The 13,255-nt window shown below is 47.0% G+C and overlaps 1 protein-coding gene across 6 annotated transcripts in view; it reads left to right on the plus strand.

Moving 5' to 3' along the window:
- Positions 1–261: 261 nt before the first annotated feature.
- LOC120498640 (histamine N-methyltransferase-like) overlaps positions 262–13,255 on the plus strand; it is a 38,128-nt gene continuing 25,134 nt past the window's right edge. For 2 of the 6 annotated variants that reach the window (XM_039701669.1, XM_039701627.1), the window contains exons 1-3: positions 7,150–7,286; positions 10,123–10,302; positions 11,231–11,283. In XM_039701669.1, the coding sequence (XP_039557603.1) occupies positions 7,210–7,286; positions 10,123–10,302; positions 11,231–11,283 (310 nt within the window). In that variant the 5' untranslated portion in view covers positions 7,150–7,209. Of the gene's footprint in view, positions 411–3,128; positions 3,304–7,149; positions 7,287–8,754; positions 8,894–9,345; positions 9,441–10,122; positions 10,303–11,230; positions 11,284–13,255 lie in introns of those variants that run through there. The other 4 variants (XM_039701635.1, XM_039701660.1, XM_039701652.1 and 1 more) reach the window with 4 other exon arrangements.

Below are 13,255 nucleotides of genomic sequence, written 5' to 3' on the forward strand. Positions count from 1 at the left end.
GGCCCTTGAAGCTCACTCTGCTGGGTGTGCTTGCTGAGAATGAAGGGCTGGAGAGGCCAAGGTCACAGCAGAGCAGCCCCCCCAGCCAGCCATGCAGGATCACTTGATCTTTATTTTTCCTATTCCTCCACCTCTGACCCACTGGGAGGCCTGAGAGAGATAAAAACAGCAGGAGCTGAGCTTCTCCTCCCATCTGTGCCCCAAGGGGAGGCTGGGGCCATCCAGTTCCCCTGAGAACATCCTGTGCTGCTGAGCACTCCTAAAGGTCACTGGCTCTCTCTTTCCCCACAGATTCTCATCAGGAACCTGGAGGAACATCCCACCATTGTCATTAAGTGGACAGAAGGAGAAAAAGCTTTGGATTTGTAAGGAAAAAAAGAATAAAAAAGGGGAAAGAAGAAAAGGGAAAGGTAAGTGACTGGTCTGGAGGTGCTGGGTGCAAAGCCCCATTTCCAGGATGCTGTCCTCTGTCCCAGGAAGTAGAAAGAAAGAAACATGGAACATTTCAAAAAGAAATATGGTGCATTTTAGATCTAAAGGTTGCCATGGCAATGTAATGCCCAAAGTGGTGCACGGGCTGTGCACTATAGAGACACCAGGGGTGCCACCCCTGTGCTGGCACTGCTGGCTGCCATTCAGCCCAGGATCCCACTAGCTGAAGGGAATAAATTTTCTCTAAAGGACACTCTTCACCAGGTCAGGGTGATTCACATGTGGGGTTTTGGCATGAGTGGTGGCTTGCAGACATCTGAAGTGTTCCTAATGCAGACAACCTCACACAAAGATTTTGAGTATGAGAGTTGTAAGCAGCCACTGCTGCCATTGGAGGGGAGTAAGTGTGCCTAAACCCTTTCCAAAGCTTAACATAAGTTCCCACAGGAAGAGCTATGAAGGGCATGAAAATGTTACACTTCAAGCAGAGAGATTTAGGAGGCATGTGAGCCACGCCAAGGAGCTCCAAGCGGAATATTCAGTTGTCAAATTATGCTGTGACGGCAGGCACTGCTCCCCCTGCACTGCCCTGTCAGAGCAGGGCACAGGCAGACAGCAGTGCCATGTGCTCAGGGGGATGATGCCTTTCCAAACACGGCCTAGAAGAAAGCCCTTCTAATTTTGGTTGATTGCTTTTCAAGTGTGGCTTGTTCAGATCTTCTTTGTCGCACCAGCTCTTGAGGGAACAGCTAGAGGAGGAGGAAAGGGGAAATTAGTAACGTGGAGAAGGTGCCAGTGGGAAGTGGATATTGCAGAAATAGCAAATATAAGAAAGACAGCGATCTTGTGAGCCAGGAATGTTTGTTTTGGGAAAAACAACTATTGCTGTTACAAGTGAAATTGAATTAAAACACGAGCAGGTATTAAGAGCTGCATGACTTCTGTCTCACTTCATGCTTTTATCATTCCTGGGGCTGAAGCTCCACTGAGTCAGCCTGGTACCAGGGACAGCCCCTCATGACAGCCTCTGAAAAACAATGCCCAAGTTGTTATTTTTAATTTATAGCTTGTTGGGTATTTCTGTCAGTTCTCTACTCATATCACTGCATCTTCAAAAGAGAAAATAATTATTCCTATATATGGGTAAAATGCACTAAGATTTTCTTTTTCCTAATGGATGATTATTGTTTCCTAAAAGGTTTAGAAAACCTGAATCATCAGCAAAAGTGGCACCAAAAAAAGGCCATCTCCCCTTGCTTGGCATAACTCTCCTTTCCCATAACATCAATAACCTGAGCCAGGTCTTTGCTGAGTCCTTCATGCTTCTCCAGCACAGAAAAAAGTTTCTGGGCAGAGATTGCAGTTCCCAGGAAAAAATGAGCTGCACTCAGGGCTAGCAGGAAGCTGAGGGTTTTGTGTCTTGTCCATGGCTGCTTGTGGCTTCCCAGAACAAGAGCTGCACATTCTGGATTATTTCCAGCAGCATCTCCTTCTACCAGCTCCTTCTGATGTGGAGCACCTGTTGGTGAAGGTGTGATCATCCTGAACCACCACCAAAACCAGGCACAGTAATGAAATCCCCTTACCAATGTTTCTTTTCAAATTGAATTTCTTTCTGAGATCAATTCAATTAAGAATTTTGGTTTCAAATTGCTAATTGAAATGCTCTAATATTTTGGGTTTTTTCAGTCTGGTAATAGAGCACTGCTTTGTTTCACTAATTGCAAGCCAGGAATTTGGAGTGCTCCATAATGAGATATTTCACAAACAATTTTTGGTTCAATTAACTTCAGGAGCGGGAAAAACACAATTATTTTCACTAAGGCACATGTTTGTAAAAATTTAATCTGTTCCTCAGAGGTACTGGGGAAGATAAAAAGACACATTTGTTGAACAAATCATTTCTCAGCAGACAAGTTCAGGTTTTGCCTGTTGTAGCTTCTATGTGTATTATGACAAGAGACAGTGAAATACAGCGAGGTATTTTTTTTTTTTCTCTTCCCCCCCCCCCATTTTTCTTTTAATATCATTGGTTTAAAAAGCATTTGGATAATGTCCTTAACAAGATGCTTTAACTTACAGCCAGCCCTGAAGTGGTCAGGCAGTTGGATTAAATCATCATTGTGAGATCCTTCCAAATGAAATTCCTCTCCTCTCCTCTCCTCTCCTCTCCTCTCCTTTTCCCATCCCAGTCTGTGGCTGGGGCTGCCCTGCAGGAATGAATTAATTTCAGAGACAGGGGTTGGGAGCTGCTCCCCTCTGGTGTGAAGAGCTGTGTCATCCCAAAATGTGAAGGGCCCATTTTCAAGGTGCTGGTGCCTGTGCTGGGTTTGAGGTGGGACAGCAAAGCCTCTCCCAGATCACAGGGGAATGAATGGGGTGCAGCTGTGGGGGAGAGCCCTGCACGACCCCAGGCTGCTGTAGGTGCCAAGCCCAGCCTGGTGAGGATGGGGTGCTCAGGACAGCCCAGGGCAGGGACAGCCATGCCCAGAGTCCCCAGGACACCCCAGCTGTGAGGGCTGCACTGAGGAGCTGCAGGAGGAGGGGTGCCTGTGGCAAGGCCCTCTCCCCCTCACAGGGCAGCCTGCACCCGCGGCCACGCATGTGTGCATGCAAAGCTTTGGAAATTTCCATTTTAATAAAAGCAACCTTGGAGGAGCATGAGCAATAACCTGTCTGTTCTTTGGCACTGACAGTTCAGTTGTCCTGAAAAATGAGATTTTGCGAGCCCAGCGCAGCGCTGCCGTTATCACCCCAGCTTACATCAGCGTGCTTTATTAGGAGACAGCAGGAATTATTCCTCAGACATTAAGCAACGTCTCGCTCCTGCTTTTATCAGGCTGGCCGTGCCTGATTGCATCAGATCCAGAGGTAAGCCCAATAAACTCCTGCATCTTTGGGCTTAGATATTTGGCCCATCTACAAATGCTTTGAAATCTGGTTACAGGGTAGAAATTAGGGAGTTCCTGTGCAGCCTGTCCTGCTCCTTCTGTCTCTTTCCAGTTTCCTAGACCTGACCCACATACTCTGTGTTATATTCAGTCAGGGGGGATGTTACACATGGATCCATCTCCTGAGCTTAGCTTTTCTCAGCTGTGGCTCCAGCCTCTGCTCCCTGCTCCAAAGGGACCAGAGGAGGGTCCCTGTAGCCATTCACGTGAGGGATGGTCTGTTCTGGCACTCCCATCCCTTCTGAGATAAAAATCAACCTTGCACAGCCTTCATCTCCTGTCTTCACATGCAGGGAGCAGCCAGCCCCAACACCCTGCTTGTACCCTGGTTTTTGCTAACTCAGATGGGACTTTTCATCTCTGAAGGCATCAACAGATTCACCAGCTAGCACAGCTCTCCTAAATTGTCAGTGGATAATTTCCTTTCTGCTATTTCCACTTCTGCCATGGGACTGATGAGATCCACACAGCCTGTGGGAAATCCTGTGCTGCTGGTGCCCATCCTGGGAGCCTGGAGCAGGGCATGATCCCGTCCCCCTTTCCTCCACCCAGGGCTGTCTGCCAGCATCACTTGGAGCGTACCTGAAGGAAAAGGTTTCAGTGATTCATTTGGACCTGTAACTCCTTTCCCCTTCTTCCCAGGGTATAAATTTTCAGCCCAAACCCCCCCAGATCTACTCCAGAGAAGGAAATAATCTGCAGATGTTGTCTGTTCCCAGCTGTTGACTCACCTAAGGGGCCAGTGACAACTACTTGTGTCCTTGCCAGGTTCCAGGGGGACTTGTCTTACTCACAACTTAGTATTTCAGTATTGTTCCACCTCACAGTTGTCCAGGTAGCTACAGAATTGTCCCTTGAGCTGTCATGACAGAGAAATGTTTAATATATAATAGTGCTTATTTCCAACATCTACAGAGCTGTGAATTGTCCCTTGAGCTGTCATGACAGAGAAATGTTTAATATATAATAGTGCTTATTTCCAACATATTAGTGCCTGTAGGGCTTGTAGGATTTCCTTTCAATAACTCAGCCTCCTGCTATCTAGGACAGTGCTGTGTATAGGAGGACACAGGATAGAATGGGACAGGAAGGTGATTTTTCATTAATAAATATTAAGAATCTGTGGCTGCCCCATCCCTGGAAGGGCTCAAGGCCAGGTTGGATGGGGCTTGGAGCAGCCTGGTCTAATGGCAAGTGTCCCTGCCCATGGAAGGTTTGGAATGAAATGCTCTTTAAAGTTCCTTCTAACACAACTGTTCTATGATTCTGTGATGGTTGTATGATGTCAAATAGTGTACAAGCACCTTAGTGAACAAACCCATAGACCTGCCAGGTCTGTGTGTGGCCAGCTCCTCTGCAGGGTGTCACTTTACAGAACAATTCTGGGCTCCATCCTGGCCCTGGTCTTTCCCTGCTGGTTCACAGCCTCTGGCTCAGCACAGCCCTGCCCTGGGCACTGGGCTAGGCAGTGGTGCAGCATCCCCAAATCCCCAGTGTCCCTGCTCCAGGGCAGCACTGAGCACACATCACACTGAAATGGCTGGGATTTCACTTAAAGCTCTCACAATGAGTCCCCAGGGGAAATTAAAAAAGCAAATTAACTGCAGCATCTTTTATTTTCATAACGCACTTAAAAGCACCAGATGCATATAATCTTTATTTTTGGCTCTCTAAACTTAGGCTTTCATATTAAATGGCAACTGGCACTTGGAAAACCCATACTTAATGCTCTGTGGAGGGGAAAATGTGTGAGCCAGATGCACTGAGTTTATTTTCTTTAGACCAGCTTGCACAGCTTTGGTGATACCAATTAATACAGATTTCTAGAACTGCAGAGAAAACCAAACACCAGTGATCTTGCTGTTCAGCTGTGTTTGAACAGCAGTGCTTGTCACCAGTACAGAGCCAGGACAGGGGTCCCTGGGTGGGAGCTGTGGCTGCAGAAGGGACATTTGCTGGGACACTGCAGGCCAGTAGAAGCTGCTTTGATTCGTGGCTGAAATTTGAGGGATTTCACTTTCCTCAAAACACCTCTTGAAATTAAAGTAATAGAATTAGAGAACCACAGAAAAGGGGTTTGATCCGTGGCTGATGGGGTACTTAGAATTTCATTTTCCTCAAAACACCTCTTGAAATTAAAGTAATAGAATTAGAGAACCACAGAAAAGGGGTTCAAAAGGACCTGAAAGACCACCTAGTCCTAAGCTCCCTTTGCCGTGGGCAAGCAAGTCATGATTGCTGATTTCAAAGGGCAAAACTGTTGCTGGTCTCTCCATTCTGCCTGTGTGGATTTGGAATCACTCTGAAGCAGAATCATAATGGTAGGTACTAAATACTGTGGCATTGCCGCTCCAGATCTTTTGTAAGGGCTTTGGATCTCATTCCCTCAAACTGGTAAGGAAATGGTGCTGTGAACACAGAGAGAAAAATTGCAGTGGGTGTTGCCTGCACACACAGTCGTTGTTCTGGCTGAACAATTTTAACTGTTGATATGAAATCTTCATTTGAGTAAACTCTCAGCTAAATGTCAAACTGTAGCCATTCTCCCTGTAACTGTGCCTTTGAAAGCATCGTTATTAATATTACTGGTATTATTTTATGTGACTTTTATCATGTGAACAGCTCATTTCTCCTTGAACGGTTCATTTCTGTATCTAACTCCAGAAGGAAAACTTCTTCATTTAACTTTAAAAAAATTCCTTCTTGCTAAACATGGAGAAACAAAGGTAAAAAATAGGGCAAATGTGTGGTGGTGCCCTGAACACCAAATCACAATGTGATAGCAGACACGGGTCAGTGGTTTTATCCATACTTATGTTCCTTGGGGATAAAACCTCTCCTCACGGGGCTGCAGAGGGTGCACACAACTTGGAAAATGCTTAAGCTCTGGAAAGTAAGGGATAAGAAGAATATCTGCTGGCAAGAAAACCAGCTAAAAAAGCAAAGGTATCTAATGGAAGGGTTCTGTAGGCAAGCTGCTAATGATGCTGCCCATCACCACACGCCACACACTGAGACAATTATTTCCAATTTGTCAGGAGCTGCATTTTCTATATTCCACTGTCAGGGCTTCATTTGCCACCCCTGCTGTAATTAACACAGGGACAGATCTCCGTGCCTGGATGCTCCTACGGCAGGGTGGCCGTGCCAGGTGTGTCCTGGGGCACCGCTGGTGGGGAACACATGGAGAGTGGGCACGGATGTGGCAGGGCTGCAGCTGCCCCCTGCCTCTCCAGGAAGCTGCTGCCATATGAGGGTCTGACTCTGCCTTCTCCATCCCCAGCATTTGCTGCCATATGAGGGTCTGACTGCCTACTCTTTCCTCGGGCAGCTGCTGCCATATGAGGGTCTGACACTGTCTGCTCTATCCCCAGCATCTGCTGCCATATGAAGTTCCACCTCTGCCGGCTCCTTCCAAGGCTCCAGCCCTGCCTGCTCCATACTCAGCAGCTGCTTCCATGTGAGGTTCCAGTTCTCCCTGCTCCATACTCAGCATTTGCTGCCATATGAGGGTCTGACTCTGCCTGCTCCATGCTCAGCAGCCCTCAGCAGCTGCTGCCATATGAAGTTCCATCTCTGCCTGCTCCTTCCCAGGCTCCAGCTCTGCCTGCTCCATCCCCAGTAGCTGCTGCCATGTGAGGTTATAACTCTTCCTGCTCTAGTCTCAGCATTTGATGCCACACGGGGCTCCAGCCCTGCTCCATCCCCAGCATTGCTGCCACACGGGGCTCCAGCCTTGCTGTTCCTTCCCGCAGCGCCCGGGGGAGGGACGTTCGGGCTGGGGCTGGGTGGGAGGTGCCCGGACGGGAAGGTGGCTGCATAAGAAATGTGTCCGGACTGGGAGCACATCCCAGGAGCTCGGCAGCAGCAGTGCCAGGGCCCCGAGGGGCACAGAGCATCCAGGTAAGCTGGGCCGCCTGGAGCCGAGCCCGCTCCCGCTGGCGCACCGAGTCCTGCTGGTGAACCCGAGCTCACCTCGTTTGCTGCCTTCACGGGGAGGGTTTAAAGGGTTTCATGGCGAGTTTAAAGCAGGTTTCACTCTGCTGGCACAAAGCAGGGACGGATCAAATAACTGCAGCTTGTGTGTCCGCTTTCAAAACTCCCCAGTCTTTCTAGGGAGCCACGGATAAGTTTCGATTATCACTGAAGGGAGCATGCCCGACTGAATATTATTACAAGTTTCTATCAGCCTGATTCAGAAAACAGTCCTTTCCTTCATTCTCTTTATGCATTTTTAAAGTTAACTGGCCGCAATTCAAACAGCAAAAACCACAGAATTAAATAAATGGGGCAAATTCCAACAGCCAGAAGTGTAATGAAAGAAACGAGACAAATTCCTTGAACTGCGCCCAACATGAAAATGAATCTCGGCTGCTCATTAGAGATGCTGAGCAGGGGATGTTGGCAAATTAAATCATGGGAAGTAGAGGGAGGAACAGAAAAAAGGGTCAATTATCTAAATCTCCTCTTATTAACAGCAAAACTTTTTTTTCAAGATTGAAAGTAGTAAAAATATATTAGTGGCAAACAGCAAAGCTTCCTTATGCACTTAATATAAAAAGCAAGGAGTCAGGCATAGCAAAGGAATGGAAAAACAAAGAATACACCATTGTATTTTCAAGATGGGTTAGCAGTGAGTAATTCTCATCCAAAGTACATCCTTTCTTACCATCTCTGGAAAAATTCCCTCTTGGATTCCCCAGGTTAATTCAGATGTTTTTGGGTGTTTGAGTGCTGCTCATCTGGGTCAAGGAGGGGTTGTCTGTCAGAGGCTGACAAAGTTTTTGAAGCTGTCCCATCTACTTGTTACCAGTGTTGTACCACCTTGTTTTTCATTAGTGCTCTTTGAAATGCTCAGTTTTACTATTTTTTCGCTTGAAAGTATCCTTGCTGTCTGAGAAGGTAGGGAGCAGGGAGTGTACCAAAGCCAGTCTGCCTTGGAGGCACTTGGTGGAAAATCAACCTTGGGATCTGCTCCAGGGGTCACCACTGGTCTTTGGGACTGCCCCAAGGAGAGCAATTATCAGGCAGTGTTAATTGATTATGAATTCTCAGCCATTGCCAATGGCTCTGGTAGCAGCACTCGCTGGAGGAGCTCAATTGTCGCCAAGCTTCACCATGCCCCTTCCTGCAGGAGCCTTTGGGATGTGAGGAGATTTGGCCCATGGGCTGCAAAACCAAAACGTGTCACGACTTGGATGTCACCTTTGTCACAGGCAGGGAAGGAAGGTGGGCAAAGCCAAGCAGCTGATGTTGTCATTGGAAAGGGGGCAGGAGAGGGATCTGAGTAACTGCTCAGCATGACAGCTGTCCCTAGAAATAGTCCCTAGAAATAGTCCCTAGAAATAGTCCTCCCTGCAGCAGAAGGAGAATGTCAGGCAATGTGGATCTATCAGGAAGAAATTGTTCCAAGCCCATCCTTCTGAAGGTGTTCAGGAGAGAAGGAGACGGCACCATTGTGTATGACATTCTCATAAACCAGTGAGGAAGATGTGGCCTTGATGAGACAGGTATTGGGTGGGTGGAAAACTGGTTGCACAGTCAGAAAATCAGTCAGAAGTTCACTGCCAGTTCACTGGGAGGCAATGGCAAATATGAGCCTGAACCTGTTGCTTTTGTTTCTGTTTATGGTGTGAAGGAGGGACGAGATGATTTGTGTTATTTGATGTGCAGCTGGGAGGGACTTGAGCACAGCAGAGGCCAGAGTTATAATTCAAAGGGTCCAGAGAAGCAATCTGGGAAAAGCCCATGATTTGAATTCCAGTCATGCTGGTGAGTGAAGGCAGCGGGTGCAGGGTCTCAGTGGAGCCAGGGAAATCATCTTGGCTGTTTTGGGAGCCAGGAAAAGCAATGGCTGGGAGGGTTTTGTGCTGCACTTCAGCACCAATGGGGTTTGACTGGAGACAGTCCAAAGGGAACTGTAAAAATAGCAAGAGGTGGCTGGCATATAACCTCTGCAGGGAAGCCAGAGGGGACGGCAAGTGACACCGAGGAAACGCAGTGTGGCCTTCAACAGGGGCCCCTGAGGAGGGAGAGGGTTTCCCCTCTCCTTGCCAGGTAGGACGAGATGTGATGAACTTAAACTGCAGTTTAAGGGAGGATAAACACATCTTTGTGCACATTTTAAGGTACAGTCTGACACTTCCCTGGTAACACGCTTTGCCTTCCCCACTCCTGTAAGCCTGGCTTAGCACAACATCCATTCCAGTAACTCACGTGACTGTGGTGAATTAGCTACTTAACCCATGGGAATTGTACCATTATCTTCAGAAGAAATAGAAAAATAAAGTGCATTTATAAGGTTTTTATTGTTTTCACCCCACCATCAGCATTCCATTTAAGAACATCAAAAGATTAAAAAAACAGATAGAGACATCTGCCAGTGTCTCTGGAGATGAGTGTTGCACTTTCTTCTAATCCAGAGCCAGCCTTTGGAGCCTCTCCATGCCTTCACAAAACAGAGGATTTTTTTTTAAAAAAATTTTTTTGTATTTAAGAACAATCTAAAGACCCTTTTACTGTGTTTAAAGAGAATCCTGTGTCAGCACAGTTAAAAAATGCTGGCACTTGCTCGGCACAGATTAAAGATGATAAATTACCCTTTGCTGCTTGGACCCCATTTACAGTTTATATTGCAAGGTTGTGTAACACTTGGAGGCAGCGGCAGCGCTGGGGACGTGGAGCAAAGTCCAGGTGCAGGCTGGATTTTCCCCTCCAGCACTTTTCATTCCTTCTCTAGCCCTGAGAGCAGAGCTGCAGGGAGCAGCCTGTCCCCTCCCAGCATGGCTTCACCCATGAGGAGTTTGCTGGCTGATCTTGACAGATATGTCCAGTCATTCCGCCTCTTCCTGGAGAGCTCCACTGAGCACCAGAGCATGCAGGACTTTGTGGAGAGGCACCTGCCAGATGTCATAGCCAGGTAACACCGAGGTGGGCTGAAGGACAGCCAGGGCCACTGCCCCACGGGGGTGCTGGGCTCGTGGGGCTGCCTGGGACAGGCAGATTGCTGTTCCCAGTCCTGTCTGTTGGTCTGTGACAGGGCTTGGCTGGAGGTTCCATTTGCACACACCCATGGCTCTGGATGGTGGCTCGCTGGGATGGGGCTGCCTAGCCAGGAGCAGATAAGGCTGCATTGTTTCCCTGCACACAAGCACAGCTGGCCCTGCATCAGCTCTGAAATGCTGTAACAGATACTACATTCTAGCATCAAACTTGATGGAAAGCAGCTTTTTAAAAGCAAGCTTTTCAGGTAGTATTTAGGGTTTCTCTAGGATGGCTGGATCGTGCTCCTGCTTTGCCTGCCAGTGTGTGTCCTTTGCTGGACTCCTCAGTTTGCAGGCTGGCTTGGGAGCAGGCAGCCAGCATCAAATCCTGGCTCTGGGGAGGCTCTTCTCAGGGCTCAGGGCTTCATGGCTCTGCCAAAGCCTCACTCAGGGATTTTAGGAGCATTACACTCTGCTCTCTCCCTCCCCATTTTGCATAATGCAAAACTTCTACAAATAATTTTGAAGCTGTTGGTCCAGACCCAGAGGGCTCTGTTCCTCAGAGCACAGACACAGATAAGGCATGTACTTGCTTCTGCTTATATTCCCTCATAATAAAAGAAAAATGCCACCTCTAAAAATTGCCAAAATAATTGGAAATCATGAATGTCCAAAGGGGAAGAGTTCTGAATCTGATCCCTCCTGCCAACTCGCAGGCATGCCTGTGTACACACACATTACATTTGGGGTTTGGCCTGCAAATTTTAATCTTAATGGGATCTCTAATGTCTCACATCATGCATGGAACCCTCTCTAGTGGACAACTGTCCTAAAATGTATAAATAATTAAATAATGTTTTTCAGTATTGGAAATGGGAAGTCTACAATCAATGTTCTAAGTGTTGGTGGTGGAGCAGGTATGTATGGACCTCAATATTGATATGTTTTTCCCTTTTTTTTTTCTTTTAAAGAGTAGAGGACTAAAAAGTGCAAAAGGAGCAGAATGGGAAATAAGTCTTACCTTGATAAGTCAGCTCCAGGGGACAGGTGGTGTTAATTGGTGTGTGACCACATCATCTGAAAACAGCTTGTGCCTCCCCACTCTGATTCCTCTGTGTCCTCCACAAAAACCTCTCCTTCTACACCATCACTCCTCAAAGGCAGAGAGAAGCTTTAACTGCTCCATAGGGTTTCTATACAAAAAGCAAAACATGACAAAACCAAAGCAGCAAAAAACCCCACCCAAACCCCAAACAAAATAATGTCTTAGATTCCTCAGAATATTGCATTTTTACCTGCATTACAATATTCTCCCCTGTAACTTTACTGAGATGACAACTCCCATCACTGCTGTGTAAGAGCCATGGCTGAGCTCTGCTTTGGCTGTATTTGCTGACCACATCAGTGTACAAGCTCCTGCTGGAGCTGCTGACCCCCAAAACACTGGGGCTGAGCATCAGCTCCAGAAGAAATCCAGAAGGAATCACAAATAAGAAGTCTGATTCACTGAGTGGAAAAACAATACCAGTAAGATCAAGTGGCTTCTTTTCATCAAATTCTTGGTTAAGTGCCCCCATAATTAAAACCTATGTTTCCTTCTCTGCCCATTAAGTCACCACACTTAAATTTTATTTGAACAGTTAATCTGGTTTAAATGCTGTAGTCATACCATCACCAAAGACTAACCTCAGTTTTGTCAGTCTCTCCTCCATAAAATAATTGTATGTAAATGGTTGGCATTAGCTATAAAACAGACAGTGTGACAGAGCAGGAACACTGCTCTCCAAAGGAAACCATTCCTGTGGGAAAAAGAAAAGAAAGAAAAGAGGGAGGAAGGAAGGAGGGAAGGAGGGAAGGAGGGAAGGAAGGAAGGAAGGAAGGAAGGAAGGAAGGAAGGAAGGAAGGAAGGAAGGAAGGAAGGAATTGATGTTTTTAACAGGAACACTTAGTGCAGTTCTTCATCCTGGCCAGAGACAGTCCAGCTTGCCATCAATCAATAATGGGCAGGCAAAGCTCACTTTGTGATCTAAAAATCCCCAGTTCACCCAACCCCATCTGCTCACTGCCCTGTTCTCAGCACGGGCTGTTGTGAGGCCAGGAGGGAGCAGATCCCCAAATCCCCAGCTGACCCTGGCTGCTGTGGGAGGGCAGGGATGGAGCTGCTGCCCCGACCCCACCGCTCCTGTGCTTCCCTGGGGGGAGGCTTGGAAAAAAGCATTTCCCTCTGCTTTTCTACCTCAGGAGACAAGAACCCATTAGTGCAGCATCCAATCCCATTACATCCCATCCCATCAGATCCCTCCCATCTCATCCCATCCCATCCCATCCCATCCCATCCCATCCCATCCCATCCCATCCCATCCCATCCCATTCCTCCTGAACACCGTGCCTGCCTTTGCCGCTGCCTTATTGAGTTCACACTCCAGCGCTCCACACTCGGTACCTTTAAAAACCATAAAAGTCATCAGCGCTGCTATAAAGCAGCAACTGGGCTATAAACCATCCCGTTACGTAAAATGTTTAATTAGAAACTTAATGGCGAACATAGTGGTAGCCTTTAAAAGGTAATTGTGTTGGAGAGTTTAAATAATTCGGATAGCCTAATTGCCAAACTGTTGATAATGCAAGCTGCCACCGATCTCAGTGTAAAATGCCTGGGGACACTTGTTTGCATATAAAAGAGCTAAGGGAAGTCGTTTAAGGCTGTGGATTAAATTATGAATCAAAGGGGTGGGTTTTCTGGTTAAAAACAGTACAAGGGGTGATTTGGCCACACAAGAGCAGAATGGAATGTTTTAACCTATCTGCATATGGAAATATAAAATTCAATTATTTTTTTCTTTTCATCAGGACCTGCACAGTCTTTTCAAAGAATTAATCATTTTATGG

Source organism: Passer montanus, unplaced genomic scaffold (assembly GCF_014805655.1).
Source record: "Passer montanus isolate IOZ18808 unplaced genomic scaffold, ASM1480565v1 scaffold1, whole genome shotgun sequence".
Taxonomy (NCBI): Eukaryota; Metazoa; Chordata; class Aves; order Passeriformes; family Passeridae; genus Passer; species Passer montanus.